The following is a 22391-nucleotide window of genomic DNA, read 5'->3' on the forward strand; positions in this document are numbered from 1 at the left end:
TTGGTAGAAATGAAAATTTTGTTGCTGTTTTTGTAAATTTAGATGTCATAATTTGTTGGTTCTTTATTGTACTTTCTGGTCAAAAATTTTATTTTTAACTGAAAAAAACGTGATGTTGAAAAAATACATAACTGTTGTGATCACGAATAAAGAGAAATTGGTGTGTTAAAGGAATGAACATTTTTTTTATTAAAAACCTGTTATTTTTTTTAATTTATGATGTTCAGTTAGATAATTCATATACTCGGATAATTGCATTGAAATGTATTATTTTATAAAATTTGAAGAAAAAGATACTTCTATCAGTATGTATGTCCCAACCATTAATCTGAAAAACTTTCTTGGAGGATAAGCCTTCATGGTGTGGGTTCAGGCACAGAGGTGTCTTTTATGTTTGCCTGATGGTCATTTCCGTATAGGAAGTCTAACATCGTGAGAACTTCAACTTACCTGTGTATCCTTTCTTTGTTTTGAAAATTAAAATTCTGTCATGTTAAAATTGGTAATTCCAGTTCTGAGTCCTTTAAGGATGGAAATGCCACAGTGGTACAGAATGGTCAGGGGGTTAGAAAAATATACTTTTAAATCTTTTGGTCTCAGTTGGGAAGCCTTTTTTACAAATGCACATATGTTGCAAGGATTTGGTGTTCATTATGTGCTCCTGTTAAATCTTGTGCTTACCCCCATTGCAGCACCTGGGTACTGCATTGTAACTGTTGGTTTCTGTTTTTGTTTTTGTCAGGTGTGTCAGTATGGAAGACCTAATGGTACCTAGAAAATAGGGACACTGACTAAATATTTATTGAATGAAAAAATAAGTTAAAGACAAGCTGTAGGAAAGTGGGGAGTCTGGTGTAGGCCTATTTGAAAAAAGAGGGGAAAAAAGTGATTACTAGTTAAGTGTACTTAAGATCTGGAGTTCAGGAAGTAATTTAAATTCTAGTAGTTGTTAAATTTCTGTATGTTTTTCTAAATTGTCTTCATAGGTGATATGACCAGTCTGTTAGTTGGGGTAGATTTTTTCTAATTCTCCGTTACATTGTTTTCAATTGTTTTTTTCCTGTATGCTGAAATGTGACTTCTTGTGCTTCTGTCACTAAACAAAATATTATTATTTTTGCCTCCATTACCTGTTTGTATCTTCATATGTGAAGGCATAGGCTTAACTGTGTCATGCATTCTAAATAAATTATCACATTCAGGGCCCTCTGGAATAAATCATTCTTTATATTTTGTTGTTCTCTTTTATTCTAAACCCAAGATAAATATGGGAACAGCTGGGTGAAAGTGAAGTAAAATAGGACTGATTTTCATAATTCCCTCCCCAGAATCATTTGATGGAAAACTGATTGCATAACTGCTTGACCTGAAGAATTTTAAAGGTAAGAGAGCTTGTGAATATTTGTATATATATAAAAATATATTTGTATTTTTATATACATGGTTTGCTGGAGTTGCCATATTAAAACTGCTTAGTAGTATTTTATCTCCTGTAATTACATAAAATAGGAAATATGATACAAAAATCCTAGGATTATTTTTTTGGAGTCCTAAACTTTGTCTTTCTTCAACCTTTTACTTCTAGATAAATAGGAATTTTGATAAATACTAGCAGTATAGAATAAAGAACGTATTTATCCTTGTATAAGATCTGTTTGAAAAGCTATTTGACAATTTAAATTTTGTGAACTTTTTACTCTTCATATTCGTTCTATATGTGGATATTTGAAATACAGAAGTTTTTTTAACAATGAAAATCTGTTCTTAGAGCATATAGGTTTACCAATCTTATATCTTATGGTATACCTAAGATTTTTGGGGTAGGGTGGTGGTCATGTTCTTGTGTTTGTGCCTCTGTGCTATTTGTTGAGTTCTTTTTTGCTAGTCTTGCTGCTAGGCACTTTAAAAGGATTATGTGATTATGTAATTTAGTCCTCATAATGACTGGTTACTACTGTTATCCCCATTTGATAGATGAGGAAACAGGCTTAAAGATGTTAAGGTCACTCAGCTAGTAAGTGGCAGACTAGTTGAAATTTGAACCTAGACAGGTTTCTTTGTAAAACCTGTACTTGAAGGGACATTCCTGTCTCTATACTGAACAGTACTGGTGTTAAACCTCCAGCAACCAACATGTAGGTTAGGGATATTTTAAATAAAACCATGTCAGAATAGCCCATTAGAAGCAAAGAAGTGTACTTACAAAGTCTAATAAAATTATACAGTAGAAATCAGGTAGAAAAAACAAAACTTTGGGAGCATTTTGTAAGGGACTTAAAAATCAACAGTGACAGTGCAGGATTGAGTTGATTATGTAGCAGAGAGACTGGAAAGGAAATAATTATTAAGCTGAAGGAGTTCATTGCCTTAACCCTACTCTGAAGTGAATTAGTTGGAGGCACTAGAGCAAATATCTGTGATAGTTTAAGCCAGAATGATAAAATTAATGTAGATAAATCAAAATCTCAGAGCCTTCAGGGGAGTTTTAAAAGGAACTCAAGGACAACATTGCAGAACCATTGACTCAGATGTGTAATAAGTAACTGTTGTGCCAGAGTATGGGTTGAATATGAATGTAGATAGATAGATGACTATGCTTAAGAAAGCTTGAAGAGTTCTCTGCAATGAGGGACTGAGCCACATCTGTAAACTTTTTTTTTTTTTTAATTTTTTTTTTCAATGTTTTTTATTTATTTTTGGGACAGAGAGAGACAGAGCATGAACGGGGGAGGGGCAGAGAGAGAGGGAGACACAGAGTCGGAAACAGGCTCCAGGCTCCGAGCCATCGGCCCAGAGCCTAACGCGGGGCTCAAACTCACGGACCGCGAGATCGTGACCTGGCTGAAGTCGGACGCTTAACCGACTGCGCCACCCAGGCGCCCCCACATCTGTAAACTTTTTATGGGAAGGGCCAAAACGTAGTTCCCTTAGGCTTTGCAGAGTATATGGTTTCTGTTGTAATTATTCATCTCTGCCATTGTAGTGCAAAAGCAGCCTTGGTCAATATATAAAGGAATAAGCATGGCTGTGCTTTAACAAAACTTTATTTACAGAAATACTCAACCAGTTTTTTGACCACTGGCCTACCATAATGGATACTGTCCCTCCCTAGACATCAATAAAAAATAGCCTTCCTATGGTTTCTTCAGCTGAAAATAACATTATCAAAGGGAAGATCAAATTTTTGAGTAGATGATTGGAAGGCACTTAATGCCTTTATTTAAGACTGGAAATGGGATGGAAGATCCTGCATTTAATAGTAATGGTTCACATTTAAATGCTTATTACTGCTAGACAATGTCATGAGCACAAGTTTGCCTGACACCAGTACCCAAGTCATTAATCACTGTAATATACCACTCAGAGTACCTTACTAAATACCCGCTCTTTTTTAATTGAATTTTTTGGACAGAGAATTGAATTTGGGGACTGGTTTATCTTGGATAGAAGATTGGGAAAAAAGGAGAAAGAAAAATAGAGTATCTGAGAGAGGTTCTGGGAGTCACTGGATTCTCTGAATACCTTAGCCATGTGAATCAGCGTAGTATTTATATTTAGCATCTTCATGAAGATGTCCTTGGCATAAGTATACCCAACACAGGGCAGCTCTTACTTTTTCCCAATATCCCTTTCATTCAAACCTGGCTCCCATTTATCATATCCGTGCCCTTCATAATGGCAGGATTGGGTTTGGAAGTGGGGTGGGAAATAGAGTTACACTGCCTCATAGCCTTTCATATGCCTTCTTTATTTGTACCCAAAGGATCTGGTTGTACTTTTTTTTAATAAAACTTTTTTTAATGTTTATTTATTTTTGAGAGAGAGCGTGAGTGGGGGAGGGGCAGAGAAAGAGGGAGATAGAATCTGAAGCAGGCTGCATGCTTTGAGCTCTCAGCAAAGAGTCTGACCTGGGGCTTGAACTCAGGAACTGCAAGATCATGACCTGAGCCAAAATCGGACGCTTAACCAACTGAGCCACCTAGGCACCCCGCCTTTTTTTTTTCTTTTTTTTAATTTTTAGAGAGCGCACAGATGGGAAAGGGGCAAGGGAGAGAGAGAATCTCCCGATGTGGGTTTTGATCCCATGACCCTGGGATCATGACCTGAGCAGAAATCTAGAGTTGGATGCTCAACTGACTGAGCCACCCCCTGCCCCTGATTGTACTGTTTTGACAGAATATTAGTAGACTGGATCAATTTAGTTTTTACTCAGAAATGTTATTTTGTATTTTTTCAGTCTTGTGTTTGCCTTTGTCTTTCACTTCTGTCTAGGGAAAACAAAGAAATGGGCAATTGACATTTTTGTTACTCTTCCCTATTTTTCTGCTCTTACTAGCACTAATAATAATAATAATAGCCATTTATTGCATAGCAGTGGAGCTGGGATTTGAATCTAGGTCGAAGTCTTAACTAGGATGTTGATATCTTTAGATACCGTGGACTTGCTTGAAGGACAGTAGGGAGGAAGCAAGAAGAGCGAGGTTTGAAGTTGAACTGGAGAGGGAAGAAATTCTGTTTTGTAGTAGATGGAAGGAAACAGGTTTTGGAAGAGAAAGAGGAGGAGGAGAAGGGAAGGATAGGAATTTTAAATGGAGCTAGCCACGGCTAAAATGTTTGGTTTCTATTACCAGGAACCTCTGGTCCCTTACCTGATTCCTTGAAACTGAGGTGCTTCAGCGACTACTACAATAGAAAATACACTGTTAGCATCTCACCTGTAACTTGAAACCATTTTCTTTTTTTTTAAAAAATTTTTTTTTCAACGTTTTTTATTTATTTTTGGGACAGAGAGAGACAGAGCATGAACGGGGGAGGGGCAGAGAGAGAGGGAGACACAGAATCGGAAACAGGCTCCAGGCTCTGAGCCATCAGCCCAGAGCCTGACGCGGGGCTCGAACTCACGGACCGCGAGATCGTGACCTGGCTGAAGTCGGACGCTTAACCGACTGCGCCACCCAGGCGCCCCAAAACCATTTTCTATTATAGAGGATGGTAGTTATATCCTAGGGCTGTGCTGTACAGCACAGTAGCCAGTAACCACATTGGATTACTTAAATTTAAATTAATTAAAACCTAAATAAAATGAAAAATTTAATTCCTCAGCTGTACTAGACTCATTTCAAGTGCTTGATTGAACAATTCCCCATTGGGCAGTCCTGTTCTAGAGAACTGAACTCTCTTCTGCACTGCTGTTAACTTGAATGCACTGTAATGGCTGGCCTGGGATTCTCACTTCCATGTATTCCAAGGTTTGTGTGGGAGAATGAGTTTTGAGTTCCTGAAAACTTATTTCTATCAGTGCTTTTTTTTTTTTTTTTTTTATTCCATGTCTAAAAGTTGATGGCTTTTATGATAAATTTTTTAAATTAAGTCATTCTTCCTAAACTTATTATGAACATATTTGGAGTAGTATTTCTAATACATACAGAAGCAATATATAATGAAATAGAAAGGGTAACCTGGAAGATATAATTAAGATCATTATGTTAGGGGGACACCCGGGTGGCTCAGTAGGTTGGGTGTCCGACTTCGGCTCAGGTCATGATCTCACGGCTCTCGTGGGTTTGAGCCTGGTTGAGCTGTGCACTGACAGCTCAGAGCCTGGAGCCTGCTTCAGATTCTGTCTCCCTGTCTCTATGCCCCTCCTCCACTCACATTCTGTCTCTCTCTCCTTCAAAAATAAAATAAACATTAAAAAAATTTTTTTAAAAAGATTATGTTATGGATCTTGGAAAGGTGGAACCTGGAAGACACATTAAAGATTGAAATTTGTAAATTAAAGTCCTCTGAAAAGTAAACAGAATTAACTTAAAGCCAAGAATGAACAACCATTCTTTGAAATTTATTTGAGGTAAACCAAAATTAAAAGAAAATTTGGTTTAATTTATAAATAATTAATTTACCAGACTTAGCCAAACTCATAAGTAGTCTAGGTAGAATGTGACATGATTAAGAGTCATAAATAGTTAATATCATGAAATTGAGTTATATCTAACTTTTTGGGTAACCACAAGGAGGGATAGTCTTACCGACCTACAGCTTATCTCTTAGGTTTTTTTATTGACCACAGATTTTACTGGCTTAGGACCATGAGTCTGTACTGTATTCCTGTGCTCACTTTACTGGAAATTTAAAGCAAAATAGGTATTAAAAACCATGGATTCTTAGATTAAAAACTGGAATCTAGGCAGATAGAACAAATAAACATGAACAAGTTAAAAGTTTATAAGTTGAACTAAAACTTGTTGACTTTTATCTAGTGAAATTCTAAAACCCTTATCATTTTGAATGAATAAACTGGTAATGTGACATAATTATTTTAAGTTATGACAGTAGTTATTTCATGATGTATTCAAGAAGAAGCACATAACTTGTAAGAATTTGGAACACAGATTTTACAGCAGATTTCTGACTTGAGGAAGGGCAGTCTGTAACTGATAAACTGTTGCTTATGTACTTCTTTGCATGAGTTAAAATAGAGAAGACAGTATTTACTGTAAAATTTTAATTATAATTTATATATTAATATAAAAATACAAGCTTAATATTATTAAGGATGGAAATGTGAAAACAGCATAGATTAGACTATCCAAAAGACATAAATTATTTAGCTACATAAAGGAATGGTGTATTGCATCTTTTGAGAACTGACTAGAACTTTAAAATATTGTTTTAATTTTCAGACTGACATTTTATCACATTTAATTAACTCTCAACTTAAATATTTTTTATTCTTAGATACTTAGGATGACAGGGGAGATGGTATGGTATGAATTTCCTCAAATAAAGATTATACTCAAATATAGATCATACCAGGAGCTCAGTATGCCTGTAAAATCAGTTAAGTTGGGACTTTGTCTAGAACAATGTTTCTCAGGCTTTAACATAGATAATGAATCAGGTGTAAATCTTGATAAAATGCAGATTCTTATTCACTAGGTCTGGAGTGGTGCCTGAGGTATCCTGCTTTTGTAACAAGTTGTCAAGTGATAATGAATTGATGAAGTGATTCTGAATGAATATCAAGTAGAGTAACCTATGACTACCTGAATATTTTTAAAGTAATCTTCTGTCAATTCCACTGTTGTGGTTGCTCAGGTCAGAATACTTTAGAATTATCCTATAGTCTTACTCTCTAACACATACCTCGCATTCAGTCTGTCTAAAATTCTGTTGGTTGTATTTTGAAAATAGCTGGAATTTGATCACTTTTCATCACCATTGCTACTATTCTGATATAGGCCACTGTGTTCTCCCTCCCTAGATGACTAGTCTCCTTGCTTTTTCCTTGGCCACCACCTCTGCTTAAAACCTGCTACTGGCCCATGTCACTCAGAGAAGAAGCCAATGTGTTTACCTCAGCCTTTAAGGTGTTGCATGATCTTATTACCTCTCTGTCCTCATCTGCTACTTTCCCCCTTTTTCATTCTGTTCTAACTACACTTGTCTGCTTGTTTTTCCTTGAACATATCAGACCTGCCCCCCCCCCTCCCCCCCCCCCCGCCTTTAGACTTTCATATTTGCTGTTCTTTTCTGCCTAGAATGCAGGTCCTCTGGGTATGCACATAATTTTCTTTCTTGCTTCTTTCAGATTGCCAGTTAAAATGTCACATTATCAGAAAAGTTTTCCCTAAATACTTTGTATGAAATAACAGCTTCTCCACTCTCTCACTTATTAACCACACTAAGTGTATATTTATTTTATAATTGTATTATTTTATTTTCCTCAGCATCTCAGCATACTAGATATTTTAGTTTATTGTTTCTCTCCTACTTGAATGCAAAGGCAGGAATTTCTGTCTTGTTCAGTGCTATACTTAGAACACTGACTAGAGTATACCTATGGCACTCAGTAAATCTTTGAATTAAAAAAAAAAAAAGCCCACAAGAAAGTCTTTGGACGTCTTTCTACCTCCCTTCAGAATAGCCTATTCCATTTGAAGGTAACTGCTGACCTTCTCCTTAAGCTTTCTGTTCTTCCAGGCTGACCATTCTACTACTTTACATTTTTTGTGTATGACATAGTTTCCAAGGCTGTTAACCAGTTTAGTCCTCTTTCCTGGACATTCATCATTTTGTTGTTTCTAAACAACAGTATCAGAACTAAAACAAACGTTGCAAATGTATGCTGAGGGGGAAGTTTTCTCTTGTTTTTGACTTTCTGCCTTTATTAAGGCAGACTGTTATTAAATTTAAATTTTTTTTTAATGTTTATTTATTTTTGAGAGAGACAGAATGCAAGTGGGTTAGGGGCAGAGAGAGAGGGAGACACAGAATCCGAATCAGGCTCCCAGACTCCGAGCTGTCAGCACAGAACCCAACGAGGGGCTTGAACTCACGAGCAGTGAGATCATGACCTGAGCCGAGGTCAGATGCTCAACCGACTGAGCCACCCAGGCGCCCCTAAATTAACTTTTCAAAGTAATTCTAATCCTCACCGATTCTGGCTTTTTCATTCTACTAAAACCTCTAAATCATTCTTCTATGTTCTTATCTTCTGCTTTATAGTTGGTTTTTGAACCAAAGTATGGGTCTTTGCTTTTCTGCTTATTTAGCCTAGAAGAGAATTTTCCTGGGCAATACATACGTAATACAAAAATTACTTCATATAAATATGGGAGAATCATAACTGGTGAGATTGGGGATTTCTTGTGCCTAGATATTCCAAAATGTATTTGAACAGCTCATTGTAATAATCATGTGTCTCGCATCAATTCAAGAAAAAATTCTGACTTGACTTAAAAAATAATTTAACCTCATAAACTTGCTCCCCTTGACTAACAAATTAATTTCCTTCCCCATGTTTCTCATTTTGCCTCTTGTAATCACCATTTTCTTAGTCTCTAGGCCAGCATAATCTTTGACTCCTTCCCTGTATTTATTTAGTCACCATATCTCAGATTCTTCAGTTTGCTAATTCTTTGCTTTTCCATTCACTTCACAGCCAGTTACTCTAGCTATGCAAATCTCTCTGGTTCTAATCTCTCCCTGCTCTAATCCATTTCTATGCTTTGCTGGCAGATCATTCTTATAAAATATTTATTTATTTACATCACTTTTATCATTTTCAGTCTTCTTCAGAGGAATCTATTAAGGCTGGATCTAAACTTTTCAGTCATTGGAGATCATCTGTCCCTACTTGATTTACATTGTTCTGCTTATCGCTTTACTTACCCATTACTGTAGTCTTTCAGATGAACTTCTTGTCATATATTGCTCCTTAGTACACATACAGTCTCTCTCTCATACTTTTATGCACTTACTCTTCTTGTTCTTGTCAGATTGGCCTAGTTAAATGCTATTTTATTCCTTTATACTATGTTGTACCTTAAATGCCTTAAGCTCCTCAACACACATAACCTATATTACCTTCAGTGAAAACTCCAGTTCAAATCGATCTCTTCTCCCTAAGCTCCAATTATATTTATGCCTGTACCACAAAATTTATCATTTAGTCTTTGTTGCTTAATACTTGTATAAGGTTTTTACTTGAAAGACTGTGCTTGATGGCAAAGAATATAAAAGAGTACTGGATTATCCATAAAATTTATTGCCTTGGCTTGTACTGTATTCTTTTATGTGTGAAGTAATTTCTTACAGTTCTGGGTTTTTGGTTCTGTTTTTCGTTGATATTTGGAGAAGGCAAACATAAAAATTCTCTATTTTAATTCATCCTATAGGATACCCTTTTTCAAGGAGAAATGAAGAAGAAAACTGTATATACCCTAAATGTGGGAGATCAGGAGTATGAAGACATGGAAGGTAACCTTTTGTTTTTTATAAAGCTTGTGTGTGGAAAGTAAAACTTAGGTTCTAACCTGTTCATTTGTATGCATTTCAAAATATACAAGGAGTTTTTTGTTTTCACTTATTTTTATCGTTCTTAAATTCTGAAATAATCTTCCTGAATAAGAAGTGCACACATTTTTTACTCCTCTTCCCATGTCTTATTTTTGATTGGCCAAGGTGTTTGGTTTGTTTCAGCCCTTTCTTTTTCCTCTTAAATTTTTATTCCCTACTGGTCTTACAATATACCTTTTTTGGTTTTTGATGTTGAAATCTTCTTTGTTGGTTTTTAAAATAGCATTGATCTTTTCCTCTGCTTCTAAAATTAATATTTGAATATTAACTGTTAATAGGAGAAGAATTAGAACACTTTAACTCTGATCTTTCTACTCTTGATTTATAGGTTATAGTCATCCATTATTGATTTTTTCAAGCACCACAAATTAGTTGATATTTTAATATAGATAGTGTTTGGGGGAATTTCTTCTTCCATGTCTTTTTTTCTTCCTGAGAAAGACTTTTAAGTTCTTTTAGTGAAAGTATGTTGGTGGTAAACTTTAAACTTTTTGTATTTATTTTATTTTTTTCAAAACTGTTCAAAGATAGATATATAATTCTGGATTGATTTGTTTCTCTTAGCACTTCGAAGATATTATTTAACCATTTTCTGGTTTTCTTTTCTTGCTATCAAGAAATCTCTTTTCAGGCAGACAGCTTCTCCTCTGCTGTCCTGTCTGCTGCTCCCTTGGGGTGTATTCAGTAAACTTCTATCTCCTTTGTTCTGCCCTCAGCTGAATCCTTTCACTGCCTTTGCCACTGGCTTCTACCCAGTCATTGCCCCAAATTTGAGGGCTCCCATCTGATTGGACAGACACCTCGTTTAGATACCACAGGAACCCTAAAGACATGATGAAAGAAGCTGGCAGCACACAATTCCTTTTAAAGCTGGCTAGATCCTGTATTTCCCTATAAAACCCCCCAGTCTCTTCCTCAGGGCAGCCTTGAAGGTTTTTTGAAGTCTTAGACTGCTGCAGCCTCCTTTGCCTGCCAAAGTAATAAACTATTTTCCTTCTTTATAAAAAAAAGAAAAGAGAAAATCTCTTTTCAGCCTAATTGTCAGTCCCTTATAGATGATCTGTCCATTTCCTCATTTGGCTTTTTAAAGTTTATTTATTTTGAGACTGAGCATGCACATGTGCCCAGAGGAGGGGCAAGAAAGCTGGAGAGAATCCCAAGCAGGTGCACTTGGGGCTCAGTCTAATGAACTGTGAGATTATGACCTGAGCTGAAATCAAGAGTTGGATGCACCTGTTGACCCCACATTTTACTTCTTAGATCTTTTTTTTTAAATTTTATTTATTTTTTTAAATTTACATCCAAATTAGTTAGCATATAGTGAACAATGATTTCAAGAGTAGATTCCTTAGTGCACCTTACCGATTTAGCCCATCCTCCCTCCCACAACCCCTTTCTTCTTAGATCTTTTTATCTTTGATGTTGTACTGATTTGCTACATTTTTTCTGGCATGGATTATTTTTATTTTTCTTGTAGCATACCTATATGTCCTTCATCTTTTAGATCTTTTTTGTTTACTTTCTCCTTTCTCAGCCATTACTGCTTTAACTATGCATATTCTTTATTGTCTTCTGGGCTTCAATTAGTATGTTAGACTTTGTTCTGACCTCATTTCACACTCTCCTTTCCCCTTTTATGTCTCTTACTTTTCTCAAATTTCTTCCAGTTCACAAATATTCTTTCCTTCTGGGTCTACCATGGTGTTTGATTATTCTGTGTGGTATTTGAAAATTCTTATATTTGAAGCCAATGGGTATCTAAGTACATTTATACTTAATAAGTATAATATATAAAATATTAATATAAAAAATAAATCTAAGTAAATTCTTATTTCAGCTGATTCTTACTCAAGGCAACTTATTTTGTTAGGTTTGATATTGTTTGATTATGAACTCACATTTGATAAATTTTATCTCTAGAATTCTGAGGGCCTAATAAGGAATGTTTTTCTTCAGAGGATTTGTATTTGCTTTTCCCTGAAGCCATGTTTTACTTTAGTCCCGTTGGGGATCTTAACTTAATATTAAAGTTTCTTAGGATCAGTTCCCCTATCTGGGTTGGTTGTAAGGGTTAGTCTGTAGATATGAACACTAATATGGACACTTGCTCCCAGGATAATCCCCATTTTTCCATTTGCTTTGTGTACATTGTTTGCATTTAGCTGACCATTTCTTTATTTTTGTTTCATTTTATGTTGAACCTTGGAGTTTCCTTTAGTTTTGAGCCAACAATGGATACTCTTGTAGGTTTAATTGCTGGTGGGCATTTAGATTAGTACAAACTGTAAGGGATGTAATTTGACAGTATCTATTCAAATTACAAATGTACATACATGTTGATGTAGCAATTTATTTTTTAGAAATTTATCTTGTAGATATGCTGTTAAAAATGTGAAATGACAGTTTTTCATCACAGCATTGTTTGTAATAGCCAAAGGTGGAAAACAAAGAGAATGTCCATCAATAATAGGTTAAAACAGAAAAATGCAGACTAGTGTGTATAGTGGTCTAGTATTTGTATGAAGAAGGAGCTTTAAAAGGGCATGTTTTTTTTTTTTTTTTTTTTAATTTTTTTTTCAACGTTTTTTTTTTTTTTTTTTTTTTTTTTTTTTTTTTTGGGACAGAGAGAGACAGAGCATGAACCGGGGAGGGGCAGAGAGAGAGGGAGACACAGAATCGGAAACAGGCTCCAGGCTCCGAGCCATCAGCCCAGAGCCTGACGCGGGGCTCGAACTCACGGACCGCGAGATCGTGACCTGGCTGAAGTCGGACGCTTAACCGACTGCGCCACCCAGGCGCCCCTTTCAACGTTTTTTTTATTTATTTTTTGGACAGAGAGAGACAGAGCATGAACGGGGGAGGGGCAGAGAGAGAGGGAGACACAGAATCGGAAACAGGCTCCAGGCTCCGAGCCATCAGCCCAGAGCCTGACGCGGGGCTCGAACTCACGGACTGCGAGATCGTGACCTGGCTGAAGTCGGACGCTTAACCGACTGCGCCACCCAGGCGCCCCTAAAAGGGCATGTTTTAAGAGTTGCTTGTCTATGCATTAAAAAAGAAAAAGGTCTTTGGAAGAACATGGAAGAACTTAATAGTTGTTACTTGTTGCATTCAGTGGGACTAGACGGATGGAGTAGATTTGAATGGGAGATTTGTCACTGTAACATTTTTTTGCTTGAAGGTTTTTGCACCATGTTACTATTACTTATTTTAAAATTAATGAAAAATTCTTTTTACTCCCCTATTAAAAAAGCATAAATAAGTAAATGTTGAAGGTATTATGCTCAAGGAGTATGTTTATCTAATTACTTTGTAGTAGGAGGGCCCCTTAGAATATCTAGTTCTGGTTACTGCCACAAACATATGTCATTTGGTCTGGAGAACTTGAAAGCATATGTGACTGCTTTACTTTATAGGTGAAGAAAACAAAGATAATACTGCTACCACTGGTCTGTTGTACAGTGAAGCTGACAGATGTCCTATATGTCTTAATTGCCTATTAGAGAAAGAAGTTGGTTTTCCAGAAAGCTGTAATCATGTCTTTTGCATGACCTGTATTCTTAAATGGGCAGAGGTGAGTATGGCAGTAAATTAAATATTACTGTATTTTAGTTCCCTAACATGGTATCATTCCACCTAGAGTTGGTAATGCCTTTTATAAATTATTTCACAGTAACGTATTTTCCCCTTACTGTGGACAAATTTCCTTGTATTATTCAAATTCTGTTAGTATATTTTCTTCTAGTTTTTTTTTTACACGTATTTTTTGTTCTTTATAATTAGATTTTAAGTGCATATCTTTAAAAAAATCTTATGGGAATAATAGATTAAATTTTTTCTCTTTGGTAGAAATGCAGTAATTCATACATGGTGTATTTGACCCTCTTGGGATAATACTGCTTATTACTAATATTACCTTCTACCTGTTTTATGCTTTATATTTTTCAGAGAATTTTGTTGTTGTTTATTTAATTTAGTTAGAGAAAGGGTGGAGGGAAGAGAAGGAGAGAGAATCCCAAGCAGGCTCTGTGCTCTTAGTGCAAAGCCTGATGCAGCTCTCGAACTCACGAATTGTGAGATCATGACCTGAACCGAAACCAAGAGTTGGACGCTTAACCAACTGAGTTATCTAGGGGCCCCTTTGAGAGAATTTTTAAATAGATTATTTGATTTCTTCTTATATCAGCTTTGTGGAATAAGAGCAGATGAAGTAGTGTCCTTAGATTTCACAGATGAGGAACTTGAATTTTGTGTTCCTAGAACTTGACCAGGATTTCATAGCTTAAAGAGGCAGAGGTGAATTTAGAACTGTATTTTCTGATACCATTTTTAATATATTGTGAACTAATTTCAGAGTCTGAGTTAGAGACATTTCTGAGATTCTTCAGAGATAGATAGTAAGTGATTAAGAAACAATACATTTTAGGCTTACAGGGTATTATGTTGACTTAGTTCAGGCCTATGGTACTGGTACCTTGAAGATGCATTATAAACCCATTGTTATGAATTGTGAAGTAAAAATTTATTGTCATAGGAATCATGCTATATTTTTGAGTTAGTAGTTTTTCAGTGTGTAAAAATGAGATAAGGAGATGAATCTCAAAAATATTTTTAGCAGTAGTTACATTCAAATTGTTTGATGTCCCTATAAGCACATTGGAATTAACTGCTTATTACATAGTTGGGGTTTTCAGAGTTCTGTGTTTTACTTACATTTTCATTAATAGTGTAGAAAGGAGAAGGTAACTGTATACTGACTCTGTGACCTAGTTCTGGAAGGAGGAAAAAAGATTTGTTATACCAGTTGAATTCATAGTATACTTGGAAACAGCTCTAATTAGGTTAAAGCCTAAACTGTTCTTGGCAAGAAGGGACTAAGTAGAGGTACAAATGTATTTTGGGAAAAATATATTGAGTTTAATTTAATTATTTAATATAATTATAAATCTCCATGTATTTGTAAGGGGCATTGACTAATGAAATAGGAATGCATATTTTTCTCTGCCACCAAATTAAAGATTTAATGTACCTTGGTTTGCTTTGTGATTAAGTATTTTAAAACTAGACATTTTGCTTCCAGTAGAGAAGCAACATTATGAGATGGGTAGAAGGTTTCAATTCAGTGCTTTTATAAGATTGTATTTAGTGATCACATAATTGTAAGGTTCAGCAGCATAGTCTGAGTATGTGCTTTTCTCTGTGAAATTAGAATGTATCAAATAGACCTGATTCTTTATCCTTATACTCAACATGCATCGTTAACACAGTCATGGTGTTTATCATGGTGTACACGCTCCAGTTTTCTTTAGGGTATATATCTAGAAGTGGAACTACTAGTAGGTTGTGGACTGTACATATATTCAACTCCACTAGACAGTTCTAAACTTATCTATGTTTTTAACTCTTGTTTTTAAGTTGAAAATACTTGATAACATGTAGTGTTGCAATCAACACTTTTCTTACATGTAATATTTTCTTTCTTTTGTGTTACTGCTTTGGATAGAAACATTTTGCTGAAGCCAAATTGCATTTATTTATTTATTTATTTAATTTATTTATTTATTTAATGTTTGTTTATTTGTGAGAGACAAAGTGTGAGTGGGGGAGGGGCAGAGAGAGAGGGAGACACAGAATCCAAAGCAGGCTCCAGGCTCTGAGCTGTCTGCACAGAGCCTGACACAGGGCTTGAACTCACAGTGAGATCATGACCTGAGCCGAAGTCAGACGTTCATCAGACTGAGCCACCCAGGTGCCTGGAAATTGCTTTTATTTTACTTTTTTTAAAGTTTATTATTTTGAGAGAAAGAGCATGTGCATGGGGGAGAGGCAGAGAGAGAGGGAGAGAGAATCCAAAGCAGGCTCCAGGCTCAGCATGGAGCCCAATGTGGGGCTCGAAACCAGCACCATGAGATCATGACCTGAGCTGAAATCAAGAGTTGGTTGCTTAACTGACCGAGCCACTCAGGTGCCCCAAAGCCAATTGCTTTTAGAAGAAAGTAGGGGGAGGAGTGCCTGGGTGGTTCAGTCAGGTAGGCATATCCGACTCTTGGTTTCAGCTCAGGTCATAATCTTGAGGTTCCTGGGTTGAAGCCCTGAGTCAGGCTCTGTGTTGACAGCGAGGAGCCTGCTTGAATTCTCTGTCTCTCTCTCTCTCTCTCTCTGCCCCTAGCCTATTCAAATGCTCTCTCCCTCTCTCTCCCTCTCTCTCTCTCTCTCTCTCTCTCTCTCTCTCTCAAAAAAAAAAAAAAAAAAAGTAGGGAGAGGCAGCAGGGTAGTTGTGGTATTGTTTAAACAAAAGTGATTTACCTTGGAAGCAGAGAATAACCAGAGAATGTTCTGAATTATTTCATTGTCCCTAATTGGGATAGCAGCCATCATTAAATTGAGCAGTAACAAGAGCACAATCCAATAAATTATTCATTATAAATAATAAATGAATATTGGTTAACAAAATCACTTAGGCTTTGAATTAAATTTTCTGTTTGAATCTTTTACTGGTATGATAAAAATTGGATGTGTTTTGAAGTATATATGTACTTTGACAAATAGAATCAGTTCTCAGATTCACTGGTGTTTTGTTTTGTTTTTTTCATGGCCATTATTTGTTAAGCTCTCTCCTCTCGTTTTCCTTAGCTGCCTTCTGTTTTTAAGGAGATGCATGCAGTTTACTTTGGACTTCATGATTAGGATATGTATATCTGTATTCAGATTCTTGTAACCAGCCAGGCCCTATACAAAGGCTTTTTAAAATAGTCTTTCATTAAATTACCATGTCAATGTTTATTTGATATTCAAGGGAAGGATTCTGAACTCTAATTTTTTGCTAAATACTTCAAGGGATAGCCAGAAATGAAAATAATTTTTAAAAATTGATCCGTTGTTTAAATTTTACCAATGTTCCTTTTTAGTAATAAGGTAGAAATCAAAGTGAGTTTTATAGTTAAAAATCTACATAATAAGAAAATGGTACAAAATGTATTGAGAATCATCTTCCTAGCTTATGTGTCTTTTAGAAATTGAGCTGAGCTAGCTGAAATTTGTACTTCAGGTTCATTGAGATATGATTCAGAATGGATATCAAGAACCAAAAAGAGGGACTCATTTATTTACTTTCACCTTAGTATTTTAGGCATTGAAGAAATTCTCCTCTGTAATTAACTGAAGGTAGTGTAGTGTATTTATTTCAGACACCCTCCTGAAATTTTTCATGCTCCTAAAATACCCTATATCCAAAGTCAAATGTAGCTTTAATCTTTTCATGCTCTAAAATTTTGACTCTGTGGTTATTTAATACAAAAGCCACGTAAGGACTTTAAAGTGATCAAGTAACTGAGTTTAGTCTGTAGGTATTTTACATAGTTCACCTTACTCAGGGCAGAAAGATTGAAGATAATGGAACCTGTGGTGGCCTTCATGGCCCATAACGTAGTTTCCTGCCCTTGGGGACACTAGAATAAGTTGAAATTAAGCATGTCCACTATGACCATGTTTAATTTCAAGGAACTCTATTGGTTTGTAAAATAATAATGATAATGATGTAGAAATAGAATATTGAACTAAACAGTAATTGACACTTGAGGGAAGTTGAAATTTTTATTAGTTTAAAGCATTAGTATTAGAGCTGAGAAATCTGAAACTAAACAAGACCTTTGAAGTGATAAAATATGTATAGAGCAATACATTAAAGTTAAGCAGCCACTCAAAAAGTTATTTTATCTAAATTATCTACCTATATTTTACTTATATTATATATATCTTACCTGTGTTATACCAGTACAGTCTAAGCACATTGACAGTTTTTACTTTGTGCATAAGTTTAACCTTGATCCTCTGAGTTTGCACATTTTAAAGTAGATAATTAGAAAGGTGAAGGCTAGAGAAGAAGTCTACACACGACTGTAGTAGTGACAGCTGATCATAACTGTGATTTTCTATAGACAGTAAGATACCTTTTCCACACACACACTGGTTGAGAAAATAGGATTTATTATTTGGCGGATTGCCGAGAAGTTAAAATTTTTGGCCCTGAAACAGTTAAAGTTTAAGGCCTTGGAAGCATTTCATGTTTGAAGTATTTAAGAGTTATTATTATCCTGTTCATAGGGACACACAATATATATGATTAGGAGGTTCTGATTACCCACTGGGTTTTGTTTTTTTTTTATCTGTAAAGTAATATAAAATATTTCCCTTACCTTGTAAATATTTTTTTAATGTGATTAACTTTCCTGCTATAAGCAAATTATCCTTGTTCAACTTATTTATCCCAGTCCTGCATTTCATATCAAATGCTGACAGCTTCAGTTTGAGAAAGTAAGGTTAATGAAACCAAAATTGGACAACTGGCAAAGGTATGTTTTCTTTTGTGAGGCTAGAAATGAAGAGAGTCTTAACTGCGATGAGTGCAGTTCTTGAAGAAGTCAGACGACAGTATTCAATGCAGTCGGGTGAGGAATATATTTTTGAATTAATAATACATACCAAAAAATCAGAATATGAACAGTTAGTTGACTTATATCCTGACTACTGATGTGTTTTATATACAGATGTTCTTTTATGCAGTGAGGAGAAATTTACACATTGTGGTAATTAGAATACTTTTAAATAACATAATCAGCAAAGCTTTAATTGTCTGGATTTCTTCAGTTTCTCCTGGAATTTTAATTTTTCTCTATTCCTAAACCTATGTTATGTAGTTCTCTGTGAACAAGATTTTAAATATCTGTGGAAGAATACTGTTAGTCCTTATCTTTTAAAATTTGTAAAGCATTGTCAAATACGTCATTTCATTCAATTATTACAACTTGTGCAATTGGTGATTCAGGACTGTCTACCTTCATACTTAAAGTGGATAAGAGAGGTTGCTAGTTCTGAGCCCTCCAGAACTTGGATTTGTGACTAATTATTCCAAATCCCCTATGGTTTTCACCTTGTGGATTAATCCTTTGGTAAAAACCTTTGATAGAGCAAAGACTATTTTTTACATTTCAACACATTTTTTAATGTGAACACTCATTATCTAAAGTGAACACTCATTATCTAAAGCATAAATGTAATACATTTTCATTTAATACTGTTTTTACCAGTTGGGTAAATTAATGTGTATTTTTGTATAGCCTAGCTTTAAATGTTAGAATTTGAAAATGATTTATACGGGTAGTTTATGGAATTTTCTGTTTTATTTTTCTAGAAAAAGAAAGTATTAACTATTACATGTAAAAAGAAGTTAGAATTAAAAGTTTTTCTTACCCAACTGTTGTGTCTTATGAAGGGGTTCCTTTTGAGTAGTTAGATAAAATGCTTTCTTGGTGTTAATTTTTGTCACTGACAGTCATTTGTCCTTTAGGAATACATTTCTGAGAGTTGTTAAAAAAAACCCTACAGTTTTACTAATTATGGATTTACAAGGATGTATTGAAAGAAGTGGTTAATTGTGATAGGGAACATGTAGTCTGACTACAGGTGAGCATTTTCTTTGGAGGTCCAGGCTAGGTATATTGGCACCATCAATAAGAAAAATAAGTTCTTGTAAACAGATTTAAAATAAGCCTCTAATATTATGCATTCCTAAATCATCTTTATTTGCTTTTGAACTGTAGTTTTATATAACATGCTCTATTTGTTAGAAGGAAAGATAGATTTTCTAGAGATTCCCATGAACAGACAAACCTACTTAATAAGCATAGGTACTGAGATTTAGTCCTTAAGCACTTATCTTTAACACTTGCTTCTCTCTCTCTAGGAGGGGCTATCTGTAGGCAGCCTTTGTGATTGAGGATAGAGCAGCAACAGGAAGCAAGAAATATTAGAAATCAAGAATCCTGAATTCCAAATAAGGAAGGTTTCCTGTTCTTACATTTAAATATGGGTTTGTCTGAGCTGGGAATTTACAACGCTTCAGAATACTAGGGTATGTTTTACTGAAATCATTAGGAAGATTTTTTTTCCTAGCAAAATTGCCTACTTAACTGATACAGCCTTAGTACAGAGCATTCACAACAAAATGTATGCTCTGTTTTTTAATACATATTACGGTGTAAAGCAGTGATCATATTCTATTAATTTTGTAGCTGTATCACAAAATTGAATGGTGATTGAATTACTTTATGAAACTAAATTAGATACTTACAAAGTATTGAAATGAGAGTCATATTGGTTTAAATAGGTGATTAATTGAAGACTAATTTTGATCGTATATGAGGAATAAAAGTGGCGAACAATATGGGGTTTTTATTTTGGTTGTATATAAGGAAAACAAAATTTGGGATAATTTTCTTCAAAACTAAAATCACATTTTTTAAGCACAATTAAGTATATTCAAAATTTTCTACTTTAGTTTAAATGTGTATTTTTAAAAACCTACAACTTAAAAACAAAATTAGTTATGTTAGTAACAAACTATGAAAACTAAGTAAAATATCTGACATTTTCTGAATTGGTATCTGCTGGATTATAAGCGTGAAATACCCTTGGGACTGCCTTAGAAGTAAGACGGTATAAACCATTTTCAAAAACCTGTTTGTAAATTTTATTTGCAAAAATTAACAAAAATTTACAAAAATTAATGTGTAATTTTATTAATACCTGCCAATGATGGTGTCTTTGAACTTTGCCATGTTAAGGTAGCCTTGTACTTTTGTTATAGTATACATTAACAAAAAAATTAAAGATCCTCTTAATTTTTAAAAATATGTTTTGATTTCTTTTTCATTCTTCTTTAGTCTTAATTTATTGAAGTATTCAATGAAGACTTGAGGATAACTGAATTTCTTTTCTGTTTCCCCTCTGAAATGTTTTGTTAAACTCTTCTAAGGTCAGAAAGGTATACCATCATTTCTCAACAGCCATTGTAAATGTACTTTGTCTACTATAGGTAGCTTGTTTTCTGACATGTGCTTTCCTTAACTGAGGAGGATAACTTGGTTTTCAGCATTTTTTCCGATGGCCGAGCCTGAGCCAAAGAAAACCTATTTACTTATTTTCTAGTAGCAACTAGATTTAGAAACTTTAAGTATATACAGATTGTGATAATATATATCAGTGGTTTTCCAACTACTTTTTTCTGTTTTCTTTCATTTTGTAATAGCAGTAGAATCCTTTCTTCAGATGAAACCTGAAACAAATCTGTGGCAGTTATGCGTAAGGAAAAAAAGAACAAAAACAAAATCTACTCAGAACCCCATTATTTGAAACAGATCAAAATGGAATGGCTCAGGTTGAAACTCTTAGTTTGAACACTAAAGGCAAGAGTGCCACTTACTGATGTCATCCGAGAAAATTTAATAAGAAAATAAGGTTATGCAATTTCAGAGTTTTTGAACGATTGGGTGCATCTGATATAGAGTAAATTTCTTGAACACAGTGGCTTTCTTTAGATCTTAGTGTTACAAATTGAAATAGATATAGTAAAATGAAACATTTTAATTTCCATGTATGCCATGAACTTTGCAAACCCAACAGAAAATCATTAAGAACTCCTGTCTCTCACATGCATGTATAATAATACATCATATTGTATTATCATTTTTGTTAATAAACCAATCTTTTGTTGTTGTTCAGTGAAGTTAGTTGATATTTAGAAGACTTTACCCAATGCTTAATGTATGCCATACACTTCTAAAGTAATTCCGTTGATTCCCTTAAGAACTTCAGAGATAAGTTCTGTTATCCCCATTTTCACAAATGAGGTAACCGAGATACACAGAGTCTGTGTAACTTGCTTAAGGTTATACATTAGGGCAAGATTTGAAAGTAGACAGCAATCCAGAGCTTCTGTACATCTTTCTTAAGTTTTTTTTTTTTTTTTTAAACATTGAAGGAAGCAAAAAAACATGAAGGAAGCATTGTTTTATCTTTTTATGAATGTTTATCTAAATTTACCTTTGAAATAGAAATAAGTATACTCTGAAACTTTGGTTATTTATAAGAAGTATGTGAAAGGTTTTACTTTTAAATATTCTTTTTAATTATAAACATATTAATACAACTTCTAGTTTAAGAAATTTCATATAGTAAATGCTAATGTAAACATTCACATTGTCAAATTCTTTGAACTAGAATTGCTATTTGCAGTGCAGTTTTAAAAAAGATATGGACAGCTTTATGTCACTACTTGTTGCAAAGCTTCTTATGGTTGTTTTCTGTAGGGAAAGTAATAGCATCCTAAATCCATAGTACTTGGAACTAAGCTGAGCTGGCTTCTACCAGTCTGAACCGATTTAATATAGTAAGGTCACATTTCCTAATTCAGATGTGGTAAAGCATTTTTTCAAGGCCTACTTACTTAACAGGAAAGAAAAATTACTTCTTAGCACAGTAGTAAAGTAACTCAATTTATATTTTGGCTGCTCTCAAAGTGATTCACAGACTTTGTGAAAATGTATTCTATGACTAGAGGCGACATTTGTCTGATCTATCTGAACTTGTATAAGCATATCTTGATATCTTCCAAGGTCCAGAAAGGCAAAAATCACAACATTTTTCACTGGGGAACATAAGATAATTTGTCAAAATTCCATTACTATCTTGTG

The 22391-nt window shown here is 34.7% G+C and overlaps 1 protein-coding gene across 3 annotated transcripts in view; it reads left to right on the top strand.

Moving 5' to 3' along the window:
• Nucleotides 1-22391, top strand: part of SCAF11 (SR-related CTD associated factor 11) — a 71874-nt gene that overhangs the window by 18327 nt on the left and 31156 nt on the right. For 2 of the 3 annotated variants that reach the window (XM_058743033.1, XM_058743034.1), the window contains exons 2-4: nucleotides 1329-1382; nucleotides 9681-9762; nucleotides 13278-13435. In XM_058743033.1, coding sequence (XP_058599016.1) covers nucleotides 9702-9762; nucleotides 13278-13435 — 219 coding nt within the window. In that variant the 5' untranslated portion in view covers nucleotides 1329-1382; nucleotides 9681-9701. The remainder of the gene's footprint in view (nucleotides 1-1328; nucleotides 1383-9680; nucleotides 9763-13277; nucleotides 13436-22391) is intronic. The other variant, XM_058743035.1, reaches the window with a different exon arrangement.

The sequence above is a fragment of the Neofelis nebulosa genome, chromosome 8 (genome assembly GCF_028018385.1).
Source record: "Neofelis nebulosa isolate mNeoNeb1 chromosome 8, mNeoNeb1.pri, whole genome shotgun sequence".
Lineage (NCBI taxonomy): Eukaryota > Metazoa > Chordata > Mammalia > Carnivora > Felidae > Neofelis > Neofelis nebulosa.